The 23,725-nt window shown below is 58.8% G+C and overlaps 1 protein-coding gene across 4 annotated transcripts in view; it reads left to right on the forward strand.

The window, feature by feature from the left end:
- The window catches only part of GRAMD4 (GRAM domain containing 4), a 101,585-nt gene that overhangs the window by 64,631 nt on the left and 13,229 nt on the right, over window positions 1–23,725 (forward strand). For 3 of the 4 annotated variants that reach the window (XM_054469850.2, XM_063662926.1, XM_063662927.1), the window contains 7 exons: window positions 14,419–14,539; window positions 17,557–17,618; window positions 19,220–19,352; window positions 20,022–20,047; window positions 20,324–20,415; window positions 21,925–22,016; window positions 23,135–23,183. In XM_054469850.2, the coding sequence (XP_054325825.1) occupies window positions 14,419–14,539; window positions 17,557–17,618; window positions 19,220–19,352; window positions 20,022–20,047; window positions 20,324–20,415; window positions 21,925–22,016; window positions 23,135–23,183 (575 nt within the window). Of the gene's footprint in view, window positions 1–6,103; window positions 6,190–14,418; window positions 14,540–17,556; window positions 17,619–19,219; window positions 19,353–20,021; window positions 20,048–20,323; window positions 20,416–21,924; window positions 22,017–23,134; window positions 23,184–23,725 lie in introns of those variants that run through there. The other variant, XM_054469852.2, reaches the window with a different exon arrangement.

The following is a 23,725-nucleotide window of genomic DNA, read 5'->3' on the forward strand; positions in this document are numbered from 1 at the left end:
CTAGGTTACACCTGCCCCTGTTCTGTGTTACAACTGTCCCTGTTCCGTATTACATCTGTCCCTGTTCCGTGTTACACCTGCCCCTGTTCTGGGTTACACCTGTTCCTGTTCCGTGTTATACCTGTCCCTGTTCTGGGTTACACCTGTCCCTGTTCTGGATTACACTTGCCCCTGTTCTGTGTTACACCTGCCCTTGTTCCATGTTACATCTGTCCCTGTTCCGTGTTAAACCTGTCCCTGTTCCGTGTTACACCTGTCCCTGCTCCGTGTTATACCTGCCCCGTTCCATGTTACACCTGTCCCTGTTCCAGGTTACACCTGTCCCTGTTCCGTGTTACACCTGTCCCTGTTCCAGGTTACACCTGCCCCTGTTCTGTGTTACATCTGTCCCTGTCTCCAGTCACACCTGTCCCTGTTCCGGGTTGCACCTGTCCCTGTTCTGTGTTACACCTGTCCCATGTTACACCTGTCCCTGTTATGGGTTGCACCTGTCTCTGTTCCGTGTTACACCCGTCCCTTTTCTGGGTTACATCTGTCCTGTGTTACACTTGTCCCTGACCCGGGTTACACCTGTCCCTGGTCACACCTGTGTTGGTTCCAGGTCACACCTGTCCCTGTTCCAGGTTATACCTGTCCTTGTCCCAGGTTACACCCATCCCTTTTCTGGGTTACACCTGTCCCGTGTTAAACTTGTCCCTCTCGTGGGTTACACCTGCTCCTGTTCCGTGTTACACCTGTCCCTGTCCCGGGTTACATCTGTCCCTGTTCCGGGTTACACCTGTCGCTGTTCCAGATTACATTTGTGTCCATGGTGTGACTGTAGCATGGCTTCATCCACTTGTCCACTTGTTCCCTGTTTTTTTTTTTGTTTTTTTTTTATTTTGTTTTGTTTTTGAGACAGGGTCTCATTCTGTCACTCAGGCCGGAGTGCAGTAGCACAATCCTGGCTCACTGCAGCCTCGACTTGCCAGGCTCAAGCAATCCCCCCACCTCAGCCTCCTGAATAGCAGGGAGTATAGGCATATGCTACTGCACATGGCTTTTTTTTTTTGTAGAGACGGGGCTTCACCATGTTGCCCAGGCTGATCTTGAACTCCTGGACTCAAGCCATCCATCCACCTCGGCCTCTCAAAGTTTATTACAGGCGTGAGCCACTGTGCCTAGCCTTGCTTGTTCCCTGTTGATGGACGGTTGTACTGTCTCCAGGAGTAGAGGATGTTAGTAGTTACTGATAGTTCTTAGCAGGCTGTATGCACCTGGAGGATATGGGATGAGCTTGTTTTTATACCCCAAGCATGATGTCTTGGGTATAGTGGGAGCTTGGTGAATGGAGGGATTAATTGCAGATTAGTTGGAGTTTGCCCAGCAGAACTTGTGCCTTGTCCCATTCTTGCTCCCATCTTAGTCCCCAGAAGGATATAGAATGTAAGAAAGGACATTATGTAATCTGGGGACCCACAGACATATTCTGGTTGTCACTAAGCCAACATCTGTGTGCCACTGTGGCCATCTGTGCCTCTCCTGACCAGCAGGAGGGAGTGCTGGTGTGGAGAGCTGTGTTCAGGAATCAGGACCCAGTTCTAATTCCTGACTCAGGTGCTGGTTAGCAGGTGGCTGTGAGCATTTACCCATTTGTGGCCTCAGCTCCCCACCTGTAAAGCAGCTAAGTGGTCAGTGTTAAAATTCCACTCAATTATCTATAGTGCTTTCTCTCAGAAAGCAGAATGTTATTCTTCACGGAGGAGACGGAATGGCCCAAGTGTGCCGCAGCCTTCTCTGATGATTAAATCCTGAAGAGTACAAATGTTCCTGCGAGCAAATGACACAGGATGAGGAATGTGAAGTTGAAATGGATTTTGGCTCATGGCTGAAGACAGGAGCCTAAATTTGTTAAAGAAGCACATAAATAAATTAAAAGCATCATACATTTTTATTTAGCCCAAATGCATTTCGGTTGCTAGTGCTTTTTGAGAGCGGTTGCCGTGCATGCGTGTGCATCTGTGGGTCACTAGTCACCTGCCACGCGCAGGCTCTGGGAGGTGAGATTCCCCAGGGTTGTAAGGTGCACACACAGCCTCTACCCAAGAGCACTGTGATGTAGAATTTGGATTTTGGGGGGAAGTGCTTCTGAGGACCCTTGGGGCCAGGGAGCTTCTCTTTCTGGGGGCTTCACGGTTGCTAGGCTGTGTAGGGGAGCCCTCGTGACTGCCTTTCTTCTTCCTGTGTTGCTGGAGAGGGCTGCAGATGCCTCCCTGGCTGAGCTGGAGGGTGCTCCCCTAGGCTACCACGCCCTGTCTCTGGGCATGGGTACCCTTGTAGCACCAGACACGGGTGGATTCCCGGCAGATGCACTCACACGGGTAGTGGCAGTGGTTCCTCAAGAGTGTGACTTGGAGAGAGGCTGCCTTTTCCTCCTGAGCCCCTGATGCTCCCGGAAGCTCCCTTTCCTGCTCTGACATACAGGGATCAGAGTGGCCGGCCCTTACGCCATGGGAGATCTTCTCGAAGAAGCTGGCAGGAGGGGCTGGCCATCTGCTTCCTGAGGCCTGCAGGCCTTCCTCTGAATGCACAGCTTTAATGGAGGGGTCCTGGAGGGGAAGGGAAGTTTCTAGGTGGCTGTCCTGGGTGATTCAGAGTGAGGAAAACCTTCCTTACCATTGAAGTCTTCTGGAAGCAGAAGGGTCTGGGGAGCTGCCAGCTCCCTGCTGGTGGGGGGGGTGTCCTTTTGAGGCCTGATGGAGACAGGCTTAGGTGTGGGGTTGACTCGATGTCTCTGGACTTGCCCCTTCGGACCTGGGCCTGTGGGTGTGGTTCTTGGCCCAGGCCTTTTAAACTCTGCTCTTACAGTTTCTCTGGTGGTGAAAAGCTAAACTCTGTATTAGTGTGTTTTCACGCTACTGATAAAGATATACGTGAGACTGGGCACTTTACAAACAAAAGCGGTTTAATGGACTCACAGTTCCACATGGCTGGGGAGGCCTCACAATCATGGCGGAAGGCAAGGAGGAGCAAGTCACATGTTACCAGATAGCAGCAGGCAAAGAGAGAGCTTGTGCAGGGAAACTCCCCCTTATAAAACCATCAGATCTCGTGAGACTCCTTCACGATCACAAGAACAGCACAGAAGAGACCTGCCCCCGTGTTTTAATTACCTCCCACAGGGTCCCTCCCACAACACATGGGAATTTAAGATGAGATTTGGGTAGGGACACAGCCAAACCATATCAGACTTCCAGGGCCAGACACTGGGTTGGCCTGGTTCTGCCCTAGAGTGACATGTTTAATAAGTGACGACTGTGAGCAGGTGACCCAGACCTACAGAAGGGAGCAGACAGGCAGAAGATGAAGACAGGTGGCACTGATACAGCGGCATGTCTATATTACATGGAATTTCCCTAGGAAAAAATGAAGTTGGCCCCCAATCCCTGTTTCTCCATCACCTCCATTGCCCCATGAACACCTGTCTGCTCTTTAATTACACATTGTGGATGTTTGGCCCTGGGATCCTTCATTGCCCAGGACAGCTCTTTGAGTACAGGGGTGAGCTGACCCCACCACACCGAGTTCCTGGCCTGTCCCATCCCTGGAGCTCACACTCAAAGGAGAAACCCCTGATCCTGCCAGTGGGGGGGCCTCCTCCCTGCTACCCCCAGGGGCTGAGGTGAAGTCAGAGAGGGAGCCTGAACACATCTGCCTGTGTGTTTTGCAACGGCTGCAGGTCCTGGGTCCAGCATCGTCATCTGACAGGTGTTTTGGACGATGCCTGTGTTGAATTCCATGGGAAGTGTTAAGTCGGGAACCACTGCTCACCTCTGTGACCTCTCTAGTCGCTGCGTCCCACCCTGCTGAACACATCCCAGCTCCCTCTCCTCACAGCCGAGGTCCTGCGTGCAGTGGGTGAGACACTCCCCAGGCCAGCAAGCCTTCCCGTCCTCTGCACCTCATCTGTAGATGAGGCTGCTTGGCAGAGATGGGCTCTCTCATGGCACATGGAGAGTACTGGTACAGCAGTTGGCATGTCCTGATGTCCCAGCTCTGTAAGGAGACCCTTATTTGTCATATTCATCTACCAACTGGAGTCATATGGGAGGGAGTAAAGGTAGCTGCTGCCTTATCTGTGATTTCCAAGGGCTTGGGCCCAGAGCCTGGCAGCTACTGGATGCTCAGCGCACAACTTTATGTATGTCTATATGGATGGATGGATGGCTGTGGGTGAGTGGATAGGTAGATGGGTGGACGGGTGGGTGGGTGGGTAGATGGATGCATTGCTGGATAGATGGATGGGTGGATGGATAAATGGATGGATGAGTGGACATGTAGATGGATGGATGGGTGAGTGGATGGATGGATGGATCAGTGAGTAGGCAAACGAATAGGTAGATTAGGTAAATGGGTGGGTAAATGATGGATGGATGGATGGGTGGATGAACAGACAAGTGAGTGGATGGATGGATGGATGGATGAATGGGTGAGTGGATGGATAGATGGGTGGGTAAATGGGAGAGGGATGGGTAGATGGATGGGCGAGTGGGTGGATGGATGGATGGATGGATGGATGGATTAGTGGATGGATGGATGGATGGGTGAGTGGATGGGTGGATGAATGGATGGATGGGTGAGTAGATAGATAGATGGGTGGGTGAATGGGAGAAGAGATGGTTAGATGGATGGGTGAGTGGGTGGATGGATGGATGGATGGATGGGTGAGTGGATGGATGGATGAATGGATGGATGGGTGAGTAGATAGATAGATGGGTGGGTGAATGGGAGAAGAGATGGTTAGATGGATGGGTGAGTGGGTGGGTGGATGGATGGATGGATGAGTGAGTGGATGGATGGGTGAGTAGATAGATGGGTGGGTGAATGGGAGAAGGGATGGTTAGATGGATGGGTGAATGGGTGGTTGGATGGATGGATGGATGGATGGATGGATGGATGGGTGAGTGGATGCATGGATGAATGGATGGATGGGTGAGTAGATAGATAGATGGGTGGGTGAATGGGAGAAGGGATGGTTAGATGGGTGGGTGAGTGGATGTGTGGAGGGATGGACATGTGGGTGGATGGATGGGTGATTGGATAGATGGATGCATCAATGAGAAGGCAAACAAATGGGTAGATTAGGTAATGGGTGGGTAAATGATTGATGGATGCATGGATGGATGGATGGATAGGTAGACAAATGAACTAATAGGCTGTTTCCTCCACTAGGCATGCTCTTTTGCACATACTTTAAGGCCTCACTGGCCACCTTCCAGAGCTCCAGATGCACCACCTTGCTCCCATTCTGTCTGGTGTTTGGTCCCAGGCACAGTTTTATCTGTGCCACCTTTGCTTCCTAGGGCTTTGGGGCCTAGAGTCACCAACTGGAACTGGAGTTGGGGAGTGTCCCTGATTGCCCCTAGCCCACACTCAGCAGGGAGCAGGTGCTTGGCAGAGAGCCTGTTGCTGTAGGAAGGGACTGGGGGCCTGGAGGCCTTGGCTGCTGGGTGCCAAGCGCTTGGTTGGAAAGGGAGGTTGTGGGGGCGAGGGACGGCACGTGCTGTCGAGCACACGCCTCTCCTGGCTCCCTGCTGGGCCGGAGCCCCAGAGTCCAGCCCACGGGCTGTCAGATGCCGCGTGCCTCTCACAGGGAGAGGCAGGCATCGGTTTCTGAAAACCAGCTGCTCTGGGTGAAAACCCTGGCTGGGATCCTAGTTCTTCTTATTTGACATGGTAAAAATGTCAGCACATTATTTGTCCACCTTAGATCCTGCATTGGTGTCCTGAAATGTACCTAAAACGGTGGTCGGCCAGCTATGTGCGCAGCAGCCTACAACATTAGGATGTGACGTGCTTGGAAGCTTGCTCCTTCCTGGTTACCAGCCAAGACAGTGTTGACAGTTGATCATTCAGTAAACATTACCTCTGCGCATAGCGGTAAATGACACCACAATCAATAAATGTTAGGGAGAAAATGCAGGCAAAACTTCACAATAAAACGAGGCATTTCTTGGAATTATCTGTTTTCCCTGAGCAGGGAGGGCCATGGAGGAAGGGGTTGCCTCTGTGCTGGCGGCTATAGGTGAAGCTGTACTCTGGGCTCTGCAGTGTAACTTGCAGCCCGGTGATTCGATGGAGGGCGTGTCTGTCTTCTAGAAAGTTCCTGTGGTGATGGTGGGAGGACTGAATTGGGCTGGGAGAGTTCAGGTGAGAGTCTGTGGGAGGTGGCCAGGTGGGGCCTCTGGGTGTGTGGGCCTCCGGGGGTGCGGGCCTCCGCCAGGCCAGGAGCAGCTTTTTGGGTGGATCCTGAGTTCGCGCCCCTGGCCTGGTGGGAAAGAGTTTTATTTAAAGATTATCACTTGATTTTTATTTTTGGGTGAGGCTGGGCCTGTTGAATCAGTCGTGTGCCAAGAGGACTCCTGCCTGAGAGATCTACTTTTACAGGTTTAAAAATAGCCGCAGAGCTGCTTTCCTTCCTCCCAGTAACTTCCCTGTGCGCTGAGCGTCGAGGCTGGGTGGAGGGCCGGGCGTCGAGGCTTGGGGGAGGGCCGGGCGTCGAGGCTGGGGGGAGGGCCGGGCCTTAGCCTCACAGTCTGGGCCTGCGTAGGCCTGAGCCAACGCATCTCCTTTGCCTCCCCTCAAATCAGGGTGGCCATTCACTCATCGGAGAACGTTCTGGGGGTTGCCCCGGAATGACCAGTGAGGTGGTTGTCCCTGCCTTTCTCCTCACAGACGCTGGGGATGCGTGAAGGCTGGAGCGAGTGGGTGCACTCCAGCCTGGCTGTCCCAGGGCTTCATTTAGCCTCTGTGGGGGCGATTTCTATGTGCCATGTGTCACCACGCCAGGCTCTTGTCCTGTCCCGGGGGCTCCTAGTCTGTGGCTGATTCTGCTTCACTCCTTGGAGAGTGGTGGCTGGTGCTGTCTGGAAGTGGGTGGGGCTGCCTGCAGGACCAGAACCACTCTTCCTTGTGAGCATCCTTAAACCTTGTGCTAGAGCTTGACCCCCGACTGCAAGACGCCTGTGGGTCTGAGGGTCCCTCTGGGCACGCAGAGTGTCCCCTGGGCCTCCTTCCATCTTCCCCTCTCCCCGACATATTTTGCTGCCCAATGGCTCTTGTGATAGGTTGGAGTGGCGGCAGGCCCTGGCCCATTGGGTAGCCATCCTGGTTTCCCCGTGTGCCACGTACCCGGGCCGTCTCACTTTCCTTCCTGACAATGAGACGGCTGACGTGCCTTCCTAGGCATCGGGGGAGCAGACCCCTGGATGAGAACTCACGAGGCAGGCACAGATTTCTCTTTCCAGGTGCTCCCTTGGGACTTAGGTTCTAGGGTCCGACTCACTCCTCGGGCAGGCATGTTGGGCCCCTGGCCTCCCACTGGGTTCCTTGCCATTCGGTGGCTGCTGAGACCAGGTCTGCTGTGCACTCAGCCCATTTCGGCCGGCTCTCAACCCTGGAAGAGGCGCAGCTCACTGGGCTGGAAACAGTGCCACAGGATCCGCACAAGCCGTGGCCTCTGATGTGGTGGCTCCTCTGCTCCTGCAGGGCCGTGGCTTTCTGGTCTGATGTTGCCAGCCACGGCTCCTATCCCTGGGTCTCCACTTGTGACTTGGCCCCCATCAGGTGTGATATCACGCGCATCCTGGTGCACCCGGGCGGCCTCCCATCGCTGTGCGGCGTGTATGGCTGCCACCTGGACTCTGCCCACACACGTCTTGCACATGTCTGTGCCCGAGACAGGTGCCAGGGGTCTTGCGAGAGCAGGTGCCCCGTGCTGCCATTAGGATGCGCTGTGGCAGGTCGTGCATTTGTGGGCCACGTGGGTGACTCTGGAACACCCCCTCCGTCCGTGCTGTTCACTGTGAGGGTTTAGAGAGGCTCGGTGTGCCCTTTTCTGGTGGGGCCGCCTTGGTGGCGGCACCGGGGAATCCTGCTTCAGGTGCCTTTGGGGGCAGAGCTGGAGGTCGGGAGGAGAGAGACGGAGCTAGGGGCTGCCAGGGACCCCGTACTCCTTTAGGGCTCCTGGACCCACCAAAGGAGGGCTTCCAGTGGTTTTATGACCCAAGGACTGCCAGGGACAGGAAAGTCCACGCCAGGCCAGGTGGAAGGCAGACGACTCTCCCCGCCTGCCTAGGCACTTGGGTCCTTTGCTTTACACGATTGTCTCGAGGGAGAGTGTGGTTGGCACAATCATGGCCCCACAGAGTGTCCATGACCCCCAGCCTGTTAATGTGCCCTCCCATGGCAGAAGGGACTTTGTAGATGTGGATGAGTCGCAGACCTTTGGTGGAGATGGTTCTGGATTATCCGGGGGCGCACAGTCACCACAAAGGTTCTGAGAAGGAGACAGCAGGAAGGTCAGAGGAGGCCATGTAAGGGTGGGGTTAGAGGTCACAGTGACGTCATTGCTCCCTGGGGGCCACAAGCCAAGGAACACGGGCCTCAGGAAGCTGGAAAGGCAGGAAATGGGTCTCCCCCTACCCGGAGCCTCCAGAAGAAACAGCCCTGCCCACGCCATGACCTCAGCCCAGGGAGACCCAGGTTGGACTTCTGACCCCAGAACTGTAAGAGAATATGTTTGTGTTGTTTTAAGTCGCTGTGTTGGTGGTGAGCCATGGGAAACAAATGCAGAGGTCACCAAGGGGCTCCGTGGCCTGCACTGTGTGTGGCCTCGCTCCCACCCCCACCCTGCGGACACTTGGCCCTGACCTGCGGGGCAGGGAGGCCTGTGGGTGGGGCAGCCCGGCGTCCTTGGTGTCTGTGAGCAGCTCGGGGCACAAGGAGGCCCACTCCGGAGGCCGAGGGAACCCAGAGCCTCGGCAGCAGCTGCAGATTTTCGGTGCCTGGACGGGGACTGGGGCTGGACGAGAGGAGTCTGCCGTGTGAATACCAGCTCAGTAGTTTGCTCCGGGCTGGAAATCGGCCCTCCTGTTTCTTTTCTTACTCGGGGAAGAGAAAGAAAAATTGATGATGGGGGATTTGCATCGCCTTTGTCCTGTGGAAAGATACAGCTGTGCTCGGCACACTGCAGTTGACCTGAATGTGTCGCTGCTGGGCGGGAGGCAGGCCTGTGAGATGGAATCGTGGGGCGTGTGATCATCATTTCAGTTTTGGGAGAGACAGCAGCTTGGCCTTGCAGGGAGCCGTATGCTCAGAGATAGGAAGGACTCATGGGAGAGCAGCGGTCAGGCGCTCCGGCCGGTTTCGTTTACTTAGCTGTCTTTGTACCATCAGGAACGACACTGGGCAAAGTTGGGAAGCCTCGTGGCTCTTCCGGAAGCTGGGACAGGCTGATTTGCCACACTGTCCGAGGAGCCCTGTCTGCAAGGCTGAGGGGGCCATGCCGCCCGCTGACCCGGGAGCCAGGCGTCCTTTGGGCTCTGAGCAGCAAGGATGGCGGAGCTCTGGCGTTCACATGGCGTCCTCTGGGCTCTGAGCAGCGAGGATGGCCGGGCTCTGGCGTTCACATTTGTCTGGGCTCTGCAGAGAGCCTGACCCCAGGAGGTCCAGGGTGGAAAGGGGGGTGGCTGCCTGAGGCCCCTTTGACCTCTGAACCCAGGCTTGTGAGTGTGCCTTTTCACACAGGCAGGCACAACACGGCATCCCAGGATCCAGGAGGGACCCGTGTCTGCAACCATCCACATCCGTCCCTGGGCTGGGACTGGCCACCTTGGCCCAAGCTTTGGCCAGTGCTCTGCCGCGTGGTGGAACCTGGCTGGCTGCTGCCCTTTCACAGCTTAGTGACTCCAGGAAGGGGCGTAGGGGGCAGCTCCATTTAGGAAAATGTGGTTTCCTGTTACCTGTGCAGGGAGGGGCCAAAGTGCCTCTCTGACCTATGGATGGAGAGGCATGTGGGTTGCCTTGACCTTGACAGGGCCAAGATCAGAGGAGGTGATGTGTGGGTACTAGGAGTTAAGCTGGGAAAGTACCTGAGCCTTCCCGCCTTGGCCTGCTCTGCCCAAGAGGCCTGCCGGGAGCAAGGCTGCCCGGTGTGACTTGGCTCACTTCTGTGTTCTCACGCGATAGAGTTACTGCCACAACATGAAGACGGAGGCATGAGACGAAAACACCCCGTGGCTGTCTCTGAACCCTCCCCAGCTGGCTCCGAATTCGGGACTGAGCCAGGCGGACACTCCCTTTGGGGAGAAACACCGGCTGACGGGGCACTTGGTTCCTTCCTTCGCTTATCCAGTGAGCCTTGATTAAGCCCCTTCTGTATGCCAGGCACACCGAAGGAGGGGCCAGGAGGCTGAGAATCGGGTCCGTTGGAGGTGGCTGGGGGGTGGGGTGGGAGGGTGGCATCCATCTCAGGTGGGCTAAGATGCCCAGGTTCTCCTGGCTGTCAGTGGGCGTGTGACCTCTCTCGGAGGAAGGGTCCCCAGGCTCCTCCTGCCTTGGGGCATGGACCCTCCCACCAAGGGCTCCAGGGCCAGGCCGGGGCCAGCCCGGGCCCACGCAGTGGGTTCACATGCTCCATGCTGCTCTTGGGGACCCACCCAGGCACCCTCTCAGGGCAGGGTGGTGTCCCCTCTGTTCATGGTGGTGTCCCGGCGCCTTGGCAGAGCCTGGCATGTGATGATTACCTGAGTATTTCTGATGAAGGTGTGCCAGAGCCGGCCCCCAAGTGGCTCCACGAGGGCGGGGGCCGGGGGCTCGTGCCACGTGCAAGGTTGGCAAGGGGCTGGGAGGAGGTCCCTGCGGGGGGTGGGGTTTGTGGACTGATGACCGTGTTAGGGCTGTGACACCGAATTCCCAAGTCCCCAGCTGCCTCCACTCCGTGCACGGCCCTCTGGTCAGCGCATCTACCCTCCCTGCTAGACGCGCTATGTGAGAACCGGCCAAGCTCCCCTCCCAACCACTCTCCCTTCCCCACATCTTGCTGGCTTCTCCTTGGGCCAGGCTGGGTCTTGGGGCCAGAACAGATGGTGACACCGGGGTGGTCCCTCCTCCAGAACCTGTGGGGTGTGTTGGGCACAAATCAGGAAGGCCTGCAAGTAATGGAGGCTTGGAAACGTCACACGGTACCAGGAGGTTGTGTGTCATTTCTGGGAATCCCCACCCAGCACACGGAGTGGGAATCATGTCCCCAAGAGGAAAGAGCAGGACCCGTGAGAGAAGATGACAGAAGGCTACGCCAGATGAGGGGGCTGTTGGGGAAGTCACTAGGGGAAGTGGTATTGGGGTCAGGACTGAGGCTGAGGGACACCTTACCCTGGAGGGCGGAAGAGAAGCTTCCTCGGGAGCAGGGCCAGCACATGCAAAGGTCCTGGGGCAGGCCCGACCCTCGGCAAGTCTTAATCTTTTCTGGACATTTGAGGACCTAAAAGCAGGTCTCTGTGGCTTGATCCCAAAAAGCAAAGATGAGGGGTGGAGTGGAGGGCGCTGAGGCTGGGAGTGGGTGGGTGGGGGCCTTGGGAGGGAGCTTCAAGCTGGGAAGTTGGATTCATTGCCAGCCCGGTGAGGAGTTCTAAGCGGAAAGCAACAAGTTCTGGCTTGTGCTCTAAAAGCAGCCTTGGACCTCAGCTTGGAGCCGGACGGGAGGGTGTGCGAGGAGCTGGGAGGCCGGTTAAGAACATGGGGATGGGGCTGGGGCAGCTGAGAGACCAGCAGAGCGGATGGATCTGGGATCTTGGAAGAAAGAACCCCAGACGTGTAGGGGGTGAAGGGCCCCCGCCCAAATGTGGCTGGCACTGCTCCCCTCTGCTGTAAAGGAGCCAGCCGGCCGCCCAGGGTGGGCTGGGGGGTAGCTCCCTCAGCCCTGGAGGCGTGTCCCCCACAGCCTTGGGTCAGGGGCCCTGCTGCTCCTGCCGCCTCCTTCCTGCTGCTGTGAACTGGAGCCCCAGGCCGGGCTGGACCCTGCCCCTGATTCTGACCCGGAAGTCTCCCCAAGGCCCTAGGCAGAGGCCACCTGCCTCCCTTCTGACCCTGCCTTTGCTCAGCTCCCGGACTGAGCACTTGGTACCTCGCAGCCTGTCCTGAGCCCTGGGGAGGAACCGGCTTCAGCTAACGCTCTGCCAGGTGGTAGAACCTGGCCATGTCAGTGGGTTGGGGACCTCGGTCCGTGGAGAAAAGTAGCCATGCCAGGGCCAGACGCTTCTCCCCAGAACGGAGGCGGGGCGGGGAGAGGGAGCTCTGGAGGGAACCAGCCTGATGAGACCAGGCAGCCGGCAGGGACAGGCCCAGTGCCCCCCACCCCAGCCTCCATGGGGAGGGTCTTCTCCAGGCCAGCTCAGCTGCCCTGGGGGGCTCTCAGGAGTCCAGGATGCTGAAGGACACTGAAACCATGCTTGGAGAAGGGCCGATCCCAGCAGGCAGGGGAGCGAGGCAGAGCTCCAGACACCCACATTGAGCAAATGGATCCTGGCCCTTGGTAAATCCGAATATTTTCTCTCTGGTTAGTAACAGCGAGTAACAGCATCCAGCACCCGCAGTGGGAGTGGGGCTGGTGAGATGCAGGTGCCTGTCTCTTCCCTTTTGGGTACCGTGAGCCTGTGGCTGCCGGGCAGGAAGGTGTGCTGACCTTTGGCTTCTGGGTTTACTGACCCTAGTCCACCCGCGGCTGCTCCCTGCCTGGGCATGGCCCCCTGCTGTTTCTGTACGGCTACTCCTGGACATTGGCCTGGGACTGGGGCCTGAGGTTGTCATACTGCCCTTGGCCCCAGTTTTGGAGTCTTAGGTATGGCCCTGTGTCCCCAAGTCATGTGGTGAGATGTCCAGGACAGGAAAGGAAGCTACTGGGGTCACTCCCACCCTACCCAGAAAGAAGCTTCCAGGCTTAGAAGCCTGCCTTCAGCCCTGGGCTGCTGGCCAGACCCCCAAGGGTTCCTACCTCACACTGGTGGGGTCTGGCTGCTGGCCCTGCCCAAGAACCTGGGTGAATTCATCAGCCACGTTCCTTTGTCTCAGGAATATCTCCTGGGACTCCAGCAAACGCGCTTCTCCTGCTGCCATTGCCATTTTGTAAGGTCTCAGCATGTCCACCCCATGGTCGGTGTGGTCTGTGCAGTTGAGGTCGAGGCTGACCGATCTGGACCCTCAGCCACCATAGGCCACAGCCAGCCCTCAGCCACCATAGGCCACAGCCAGCCCTCAGCCACCATAGGCCACAGCCAGCCCTCAGCCACCATAGGCCACAGCCAGCCCTCAGCCACCATAGGCCACAGCCAGCCCTCAGCCACCATAGGCCACAGCCAGCCCTCAGCCACCATAGGCCACAGCCAGGGCAGCCTTCTGGGTAGAGACAGCACTTAGGTGACCCTCAGCTGGGTTCTACAGCCACTGCTGCCCCGTAAACCAGCATTATTCCACCTGAACTTACCCGTGACCTTGGCCCTGGGGCCACCTGCCTGAGCCTGTCAAGGAGACAGGGTTGGGCTGGGCAGGGGATGCCACACAGAGGAGGGTGGGTGGGCTGGGGAGGGGAGCATCTGGGCAGGGTCTGGTCAGTGGCCCAGGCCTCTGAGAAGGACCGAGGACCTGTGGGCGTCCATAGGTGCCGGCTCTCTGCTCTCATTGGTCTGTTGCTCTTGTCTTTCGTGCGTGGAGCCTGTGCCAGGCCCTAGGAGGGCAGTGGGGGAGAAGCAAGGGCCTCAGGCTTGCCCTTGGGTGACCCAGCACTGTTGGTTTTAGGAGGAAGAGGCAGGGATGGGGCAGAGGAAGTGGGAGAGAGGCCGAGTCCCCGTCTCCCCTGTCTTCAAGTGATGGAAGTGTCCTGACTTCCAGAGGCTGCCTGCACTCCCTGGCTCCTGGCCCCTTCCATCCTCAGTCTTCCAGTCTCTCCGACCTCTGACCTCTGACCCTGCCTCCTCCCTCTGCCTGGATGCTCTTTCCCAGGGTCTGTGCCTCGCTGTGTTCCCTCCAGGTCTTGACTCAGACCTCACCTTCTCCCGAGGCTTTCCCAGAGCAGCCCTGTGTCCAGCCTGCCCCGTGCTCTTCTCAGGCCCCCTGGCCAGCTTGTGCTGTGGGCTCTCCCCACTGTCCCAGGGCCTTTGCTCTGCTGCTGACGCGTCCCAGAACCTCACCCAGCACATGGAGGCGCTAGGTGGGTGTGGTGGGCTGGCCGGGTGCGGTCAGCATCCTCTCCGCAGGTGTCCTCAGCGTGGCGGTGCTTGGTGAAATGGCTTCTGTGTTCTGTGTTGCACTGTTACGAAGCATAGTGAGGAAATTCACACCCTTGCTTCACCCAGCTCTTGCCCCAGTCATGTAACAGGAGCCCCGTTACTAGCTCTTGCCCAGAAGGAAGGACTGGATGGGGACCAGTGCGTGTCCCGCTGTGTGAGCACCCCGCACCCTGGAGGAAGGTCAGGTGCTCAGGTCCACTTACGGAGCAGAGACCCCTCTGCTGTTTCTGAGTCAGGCACCCCTGCCCCAGCATCCCAGAGTCAGGGGGCCACGTGGACATGAGCGATGGTCACCTGGCTGTTCTCTCCCCCATAGAGGAGGAGCTCCGGAAGCTGCGAGAAGAAACCAACGCGGAGATGCTGCGACAGGAGCTGGACCGCGAGCGGCAGCGGCGGATGGAGCTGGAGCAGAAGGTGCAGGAGGTGCTGAAGGCCAGGTACCGCGCCTTCCTCAGGGCCCTGGCCTGTGTGCGGCTGCCCCAACCCCCCACCCCACCCGCCCCGCCGTCCTCTGCTGCACCCATAGCATCTTGGCAGCATCATTCTTGGCCCTGGAGAGGCCTGAGTGTGAGGGTGGGCCCGGATCTGACTGCCCAGGTATAGATCCTGCCTGTGTCTGCATGAGCCGTGGTCTTGGGAATGTGGCATCTTCCTGTGCCTCTGGCGGTCTGGAAAAGGGAGACCCTGGCGCAGGTGCTGCTGCCAGCCCCCAGGCCTGGGGCCAGGCCGACTGAAGAGAGGCTTGGCATGGGGCCTGCAGAGCCCCAGAGCCACCTCATGGCTCTGATCCTGGCCTGCAGGTGACTCCGTTCTGTGCATCCACCCAGTGCCCCATCTCAGGGGCCGTCCCGGCCTCTTAGGATCTTCCCAGGACCTGCCCTCCCAGCGCTGCCTGTGCGTGTTCCCATGCTCCCTGTCTGCCCCTGCCGCGCTGCAGCCCCTCAGGGTGCCCTGTGGCCCCCGCCCCCCCGCCCCCATCCTAGCAGGATCATGTCCTGGGCGCCAGTGCCGCCCTGGCTCCTAGAGGCACGTCTGCAGCTGATGTCTTTGCTCTTGGTTGTGGGTCCCATGCGGGACCCTGAATGCTCACAACCTCCTCCCTCACCCTGCCCTGTGCCTCACAGTGCCGCCAGCAGGAAGCAGGTCATTCAGGACCCCAGCGCAAGTTACAAAGCCAGTGCTCTCCTGTCTCGCTAACACCACGAGGCTGGTGGGTGAGGCCAGGGAGCTCAGGCCACTCACCTCTGGCTCCCAGGCCTCCCTCTCAGCCTCCACTCCCTTAGCCTCCCGCCTCAGTCTCCACCCTCAGTTTCCGCCCAGCCTCCCCCCAGCATCATCTTCAGCCTCCTTCCTCAGACTCCACTCCCTCAGCCTCCCCCCTCAGGTTCCACTCAGCCTCCCTCCAGCCTCCACTCCCTCAGCCTCCCCCCTCAGGTTCCACTCAGCCTCCCTCCAGCCTCCACTCACTCAGCCTCCCTCCAGGTCTCCCACCTCAGCCTCCCACCACCATTGGCCATACCTTTGTCCGTGGCCCCCATGACCTGCATGGATGGCTGTCACCAGTTAGGGATGCACACGGCATCTCTGGGACACCCCAGCTGAGCACTGCCTGCTCTGAGCGCTCTAGGGGCCGTGTGTCATTGTCAGGACTCCAAGTGTCGCTGCTTAGCTGGCCCTGAGGAAGCGGCTCCCTTCAGCACCCTCAGGTTTAGTGTGTGGGAAGACGAGGGGTCCGCTGGGCTGGCTCCCACTTCTTCCTTGCTCACCTCCTGCAGGTCAGCATGACCTTGTGGAGTGCCCTGCGGGGCTCACGTGGGGGCATCCAGCTAGTGTGGGGGAGGGAGAGGCCTCACTTTCCTATTCCGCCTTGGCGGAACCTCCCAGACCAGAAATGGGTGCATGGGCCTCGGCAGGCGCTTTACCTGATGCTGAACCTTCTGTGAAAATCCACAGAAGCTCAAAGCTTAAATTACATTTAATTATATAGAGGTGCAACAGAGACCTGACTTGCCACGCTGGGAGATCCCAGGAACAGGTGCGGTCCCCAGGCATTTGGCCACAGTGCCATCCCCTCCATGGGACGATGCTTCTCTCCCGGTGGCTAAGGTGGCCTGAGGCTGTCCCCGTGACCCTGCTTCCTGTATTCTGTTTCCCGTCCTCTCACCCCCGCCAGCCCAACTCCAGGATCTGGTCCTCATCTTTTACCAAAGCCCCTTGGTGGCAGGTGTGCCCAGCCCGGGTCAGCTGTAAGGACGCAGGGAGCCCCATCTCGCACAATCTCTGCCTTGGGAATGGGTGGGGAGTGGGCAGTAAAGGAACATCCAGGCTGTGACCCAGGAAGTAGAAGCTGAAGGTCCTGGGAACATTAAGGGCTCTCCCCTGCTTTACATGGGAGTGGTGCTTAGGAACCTTCTGGAAGCCTGGAGGAGGAGGGGTGAAGGAAGAGCAGTCCCAGGCAGAGTGACCTCCTCTTTCCTTGTCGTCCTGGTGCAGATCTGGGGTGGGGCTGGGTGGCTGTGGTCTGTCCAGGGTGGGTAGGTGTGTGAGGGCACACACAAACACGCAGACACATGTGCGCACATACTGCACACACACACACCACACACTCTGAAGCTGCAGGATTAAAGCACAGCAGTTCTGTTTATGCAAACCTCTATTTTGGTTTTTAAGAAAATTCTCAGAAAGTCACCTTAGTTTAAGGCTACTTGTTAGTGGGCAGAGATTCTCTCCATTGTGGGTCCAAAGTCCCCTGAAAACCTCGCCGTCTGCTTCCTGCCCGCCACTTACCTGGCCGTGCCCTGTGCTCCGCCCTCTGTTCTCTTCTCAGGGTTTACTCCTCCCCCAGCTTCCTCCCTCCCCACTCCCGCTCCCCAAGAGTTAGGAAGGTTAGGGGCGACCACACAGCACTTGGCCCGGTTCTGTGCGGCACCTGCTCACGGGCCTTGGCTGGAGGGACTGGGTGTGGGACGGAAGCAGACCCTAGTGGCCGTCTAGTGCCCCTGCCCAGACCAGGCAGGTCACTGGAGTAGGCTGAGCTGGGAGCTGGGCAAAGGCTGCTGACAGGTGGCACCCAGCCTGTGGCCTGGCGTGGTGCCTGATAAACACATGTGTGTTGATCAGTATCTTTTCATTAGCAGACGGGTTGGTGATATGAGAGTATTCTGAGTTTAATGATGTTGAAAGAAGCAAGTGTGCTAAAATGAATAGGAAAGGAAAGAGTGGTGAAAGACACTGGTTGTTTAAAAACAAAACATGTGCCTGTTAGGAAGGCAGCTCTGTGCTTGCCTGGATACGCTCGGAACCAGCACTTGAGGAGTGGAGAGTCTGGAGAGAGCCCCGCTGTCCCTGACCTCTCCTGTGTAGTACGTGGCCGCGAGAGCCCTGGGGGGTGCCTGACTTGGCACGGAGTTTGGAACTAACAGACCTCTTGTTTCTTCTCTCCCTGCTTTTTAAGAACCGAGGAGCAGACAGCTCAGCAGCCCCCAAAAGGGCAGGCCCAGGCCAGCAATGGAGCAGGTACACCCTGGTGGGCGGATGGACAGGCAGGCGGGCGGGTCGGTGGGTGGGTGCGCATCACCTGCTGGTTCTGCAGGCCCAGGTTAACAATGGAGCAGGTAGCCCTCCCCCAGCAGGTGGGCAGGCGGCAGGTGCTGGTTCTGTGCCCAGGCACCTGCTGGCATCTGGGAATCTCCTCCCGTCAGAACTGGGTTAGCGTCTCTGATGCAAAGTGGTGAGTCATCATAGTCGTCACCGCAAACTTCCAGTCACTCAACTAAAGCGTGATTGTGTGTTCTTTGGGGAATACACACGTACTCTGTTTCAGCCTTGCCCCACAGAACAGTGATGTGAGAGCCACGCTGCTCACTGCCGCTGCCCTGGTGCCTCCCCGAAGGGGACCAAGTGGGCAGTGGGGCTATGGTTGGCTGCGAGTGGGGAGTGGGGGTTCATGTGCCCTTTTATCTCTCTCCTCGTCCTCCATCCCTGAGTGCCTGTTCTTTATCTTGCCCCATGCCCTGCAGGCAGCCGGCACAGTTCCCTGTACCTGGGGGTCAGCAAACCCCAGCCCCCGCCTGGCTTCACAGATTTAAATGGTTTCATTTCATGACATGAGAACATAATATAAACCTGAAATTTCAGTCCATAAATAAGGTCCACGGGAACACAGCCGGGCCGGTTCACTTACGGCTGGGCCGAGTGTGCCGATCTCACCTGGACCCTCCCCTTAAAAACTCTGCCAGGCTGCCTTGGAGGTGGGAAGAAGCCGCAGGAGCCTGCCCTGGTCCCATCCTCACTGCCTGGGTGGCCTTGGGGTACACAGACCTCAGCCCACTTGGCCTGTGGCTCTTGAGCCTCTGCCGTGAGCCCGCAGCCCCCTGGGTGTGGTGACCACAGGCCCTCTGGTCCCAGGGCCCGAAACTGTGGCGAGGCAGCACCCGCTGCAGGCGGCTCCTCACTGGCCTTCTGAAGGGAGGGACTGGCCCGCACCCCTGAGCCCCCGTTCTGAGGGATTCTTCCGGTTTTCCCCGATGGAGGCCGCTTTCTAGAGGTGTTCGCTTTTGGTGAACAGTGCTGGTCATCAGCATGACATCACCGTGCACTCACCCTGGGCTGGCTACGCTCGCTGGGCACCCCCAGCCCAGGACACAGCCTCCCGCCGTGCCATCCATTGGCTGATGCTCAGGATATGCAGGGCTGGGGCAGTGACCTCTCCAGCTGCTTTCTGACAACCCGGAGGTAGAAAGGGGGTTTGATGCAGACCGCTGAGGTGGGCTGAGCAGCCTGGATGGACAGGCTGCCCGCTGACGAGAGCCCAGGGCGGGCAGAGAGCTGGGGACAGGGTATGAAAAGCAGAGAGACCCCACACTGAGGTCTTCATGGCCCGGGGCAGCTCTGCTCTGTGCCGGTTGGTTTGCTCTTGGTGTCTTCAGAGGACTGAGCCCTTCAATGTCCCTTGTACAGCGACCCTTCATTTCCCTGCCCCACCCCCGAGTGTTCCTTGTGCCCCTGCTGGCCGCGCCCTTGCAGTGAGGCCCCTCCCTGCCCTGAGATCCCGGAGCCGACCCCAGAACAGGCAGTGGAGCCCTGCCGTGCCCTGACCAGGCCTCTGCCCCCTGCAGAGCGCCGGAGCCAGGGGCTGTCCTCGCGCCTGCAGAAGTGGTTCTACGAGCGGTTCGGGGAGTACGTGGAGGACTTCCGGTTCCAGCCCGAGGAGAACACTGTGGAGACGGAGGAACCCCTGAGCGCCCGCAGGTAGGGGTTCGCGGAGCCTGGGGCTGCCTGTGCGTTAGGGGCCCTGGTCCCTGGACTGAGGCTTCAGCGGGTGGGCCATCCTTTATCACCATGGGCCAAAGCTGTCCGTGAGGCTGCCTGGAGCTCCTGGAGGCTCTGCTGTGTCCGGTCTTCTGGGGGCCATGCCTGGCAGGGGCTTGCAAGGCCCGCTTAGGTGCAGCAGAGCTGCGTGCGTCCACTCTGCTCTCAGCTGTGGCTTGTGACAGTTGTGTGGGGACTTCGGGGGCTCAGCCCACTGCCTGGGGCCTTGGCTCTTGAGTCCGATCAGTAAACCTTGGTTCCCCTGCCAGGCACTGCCATAGGCCCTGGGGGTCCCGAGGGAGCTAGGCCAACAAAGGCCCTGCCCTTGAGGACTTCTGTTCTGGAGACGCAGGCAGGAGATGAGGGGACAATTTCATTGGCGAGTTGCCCCTACCTTCCTAACTTGGGGAGTGGCACTGAGGGCCATCCCGGCGCACCCTGCTGTGCTGTGCTGAGCCGCCGTGCATGGCCATTCTGTGCACTCAAGGGGCCCCAGACTGTTGAGACATCCTCCCTGGCCCCTGCAGAGCCAGCAGAACTGGGCAGTGGGGACTGCAGAGCCGGCGGGTGCATTAACCCTGGGCTCCCATCTCTCCCCTTCTCTCTTAGGTTGACTGAAAATATGAGACGGCTCAGTGAGTACCAGCGGCTCTGCATGGCGCCCACGATGCTCAGTGTGGGTGGGGCCCATGGCGGTGGGGACTCTGGGATTCTGGCGCCCACGATGCTCAGTGTGGGTGGGGCCCATGGCGGTGGGGACTCTGGGATTCTGGCGCCCACGATGCTCGGTGTGGGTGGGGCCCATGGCGGTGGGGACTCTGGGATTCTGAGCTGAACCGACTCTCCAGGGAGACGTGGTTAAGGGCCCTCCTACCCACAGTGCTGACCACTGTGGTCTGCTCTGTCCCCAGAGCGCGGTGCCAAGCCGGTCACTAACTTTGTGAAGAACCTCTCTGCCTTATCCGACTGGTACTCTGTCTACACGTCTGCCATTGCCTTCACCGTGAGTGGGTCCGCCAGGGGCCTAGCAGGGTGGGTGGGACGTGCCTGCCAGCATTTACCACATGATCAGGCACCTTCCCAGGGTGGGAGGTAGCCCCCAGATAGCCCCCAGGTGGAACTTCCTTGGGCCCCAGGGACATGCTCATTTCTCCTTCTGTAAAGTGGGCTCACTGATGCCGGTGCCCAGCCATGGGGTGGCTTCAAGGATCAAAGATGTTGGGCGTGGCCTGGGACTAGCCTGCAGGGCTCCCTGGACAGGGATGTGGTGCAGCCTCGTCCCCCAGGGTGCCCTTGGGAAAGGCCTCTTGGCACTCACCATGCAGTACGGTGGCCATGCTGCTGAGGTCCAGAGTACCTGGTGCTGGGGCCAGGAGTACCTCACAAGGGCACAGCAGCACGAGGGGCCCAGCCCGGCCCCTGTGAGCCATGAGTCCTGAGGGATTGGAGGATGCCAGGGACCACATTGCCAGGGCCTTGGGGAAAAGGTGCCCAGCCATCCTGCCTGGAACTGCCCTGCAGCGGCTGCCCCAGCGGGACAGGAGACTTGCCACCTGTGTCTCAGTACTTGGTCCTCCGGGGGAGCCCCTTCACCCGGGGTGGAGACTGTGCCTCCAGCACAAGGAGGATGCAGGCAGCCTACCCACTTGCTGGGGCCTCCACGCCAGAGAGGAGGTGTCCACAGCCTGGCACTGTCCAGGGCTCCTGAAGGCAGCACTGCCCTGCCAAGCGGGCCCCTTGAGAGAGGTCCCCAGATGGCCTCAGCCTGGGTCAGACTCTCTGGGAAAGTCCCTGAAGCCCGTGGCCCTGTGCCTGCCCCAGGCACTTACCGCTCACCTGGGACATGGGCACTTTGTACACTCACAGATGAAGGCTGGGTGCTGGGGCCACCGGCTCCACCCTGGCCCTGGAAGGCCTCTTCTCCCGCCACCCCTCACAAATGCTGTGCAACGGGAGGCCTTTGCTGCCTGGGTCCCACACGCTCCTGTGCCATGTCTGCTGTCACTAAGAGATGAGCCCAAGCTTTGGACCTGCCTTCCAGGCCTCACCTCCATCCCCTGCCCTGTCTGCACATCTGCTCTGTGTCCCGGGCTCTGTGCTGGGCACAGATGGTGCCTGGCATGAAGGTGGCCGCGGGCATGCACCTGGCTCGCCCTCAGCAGTGCTTGGCCGCCTCGCCCAGCCAGGCTGAGTCCTGGTGATGCCCCAAGTCTGGTGTGTGGGAGCCACACTGGGGCGGGCAGGACCCCCACGTGGAACCAGCCGCCCTCTTCTGTCCCCAGGACACGCTTCTCCCTGGGTGTCTCCTGGCTTCCACCGGCAGCTCTTAAACCGGGGAAGCAGCCCTTCCTCCAGCTTCCCCATCAGACGCGCCCTCATCCCTGAGTGTCTGGAGAGCCAAGGGGTGGCCTGGTCTCCCCAATGGGGCTACCTGGTTGGGGGAGGCGGGAGGGATGTGCCTCATCCTGATCCAAGCTGTCAGGAGGTCTAACGCCCTGTCTCTCACCCGCAGGTGTACATGAATGCCGTATGGCATGGCTGGGCTATCCCGTTGTTCTTATTTCTAGCAATTCTGAGGTTATCCCTCAATTACCTCATCGCCAGGTAGGTGATCCGGTTTGTTGCAGCCGCTTTATCCCACTGCGTGCATGGCTGTGCTGTCTCCCTGCGTCTCACACAACCATGACCCCAGCTGGGTATGTCATGCACTGACGTTTCGGGGGTGGTCCCCTGACAGGCTCCAGAGATCCCCAGGCAGGGCGGCTGCCCCCTCCCTGGTTTGCTAGAGATGGTAGTGGGAAGTTCCCAAATCCCCCAGCAGCTCCTTCCCCGGGCGGCCAGCAGAGCCAGGGCCGTTCCAGCACCTGCCCGAACATCGCAGGGGACTTCTCCCCAACCTCAGTGGGTAGGTGGGTGAAGCAAACGACTCCATGCCCCGGAAGGTTCCTGCTGGCTGCCTGTCGGAGATGAGCCTGCTGGGGAGGAGCTGGACCGGGAATCAGTACCACTTGCCTGCAGACTGCACGCCCGTGTGACCGATGCGTTAACCCCAACCCTGGCCTGAGTCAGGGCCCTCACGTCACCCTTTATACCCCCTCTGAGCACCCTCTCCCTGTGGAGGCTGAGGTGGGCTCTGGGAAGCCCATGCCCTGGGGCGGACTCCTAGTCCCTGCACTCCTGGGTCCTTCTTAGCCTGCGGTTACCCCCAGGAGTGAACCTCAGCCTTGCATCGAGGCTGAGGGAAGAGCTGTGATTCCGTACTTTGACTTGACCATTCAAAAGTTTGCACTTTTATGCACCAATGTTTCCAGATGGCTCTCTGTGCCTGCCCCAGTTGGCTCATTTGAAAATGTGTTTTGTAGAAATCACTTAAGTACTCTGGAAGGTGTCGTTGGTACCCAGAGCTAGGGCATGATCAGCTCGGACACTTGCTGATGCCACTTTGGATGTTGAAGGGCCGCCCTCCCCCACCCCACTGGCCACTTTTAAATATGTCCCCTCTGCCCAGAAGGTCCCCAGGGGAGGGGCTGGTGAGGGTGACAGGAGTTGTCTGCTCTCACAGCAGGGGGTTCCAGGGGGACCTTTTCTCCCCATTGGGCAGCATAGAAGGACCTAGAAGGGCCCCCTCCAAGCCCAGCTGGGCGTGCAGGGCTGGTGATTCAATGCCATCCCCTGACTCAGGTGGCGCTATCCTAAAGGTATGTGTGTTTTCTGTTCGCCAGGGGGTGGCGGATTCAGTGGAGCATCGTGCCCGAAGTGTCTGAGCCTGTGGTAAGTCCCTGGAGGGTGCACGGTTTCCACGTCAGGCCTCACAGCCCGTAGGCACCGCTTGGGGAAGCCTCTGGATGAGGCCGTGTGGTCATCCACTGGGAGCCCTGTCCTGGCCTGAAGAGGAGGGGAGGAGGAGGCCAGCCCCTCCCTAGTCCCAAGCCCTGCGAGGCTGCACGCCCAGCCCCACATACTAGGCCAGGCTTGGCTGTGCAAGAAGCAGATTGCCTGGCCCTGGCCTGTCCTAGCTGAGGCTTCCCAGCTAGGATGTGGTGTGGCAGGGGTGGGGGACATTGAGGGGCTGCTGTAGCCCCCACAACCTCCCCAGGTAGGGTGGTGAACAGTAGGTTGGACAAGTGGACCTGTTCCCATCTGAGATTCAAGAGCCCACCTCTTGGAGGTTGCAGTGAGCTGAGATCCCTCCACTGCACTCCAGCCTGGGCGACAGAGCAAGCCTCTGTCTCAAAAAAACAAAACAACGACAACAAAAAACCCACCTCTGGCCCACTGCCTAACTTTGTAAATAAAGTTTTATTGGCACATGG

This window comes from Pongo pygmaeus, chromosome 23 (genome assembly GCF_028885625.2).
Source record: "Pongo pygmaeus isolate AG05252 chromosome 23, NHGRI_mPonPyg2-v2.0_pri, whole genome shotgun sequence".
Taxonomy (NCBI): Eukaryota; Metazoa; Chordata; class Mammalia; order Primates; family Hominidae; genus Pongo; species Pongo pygmaeus.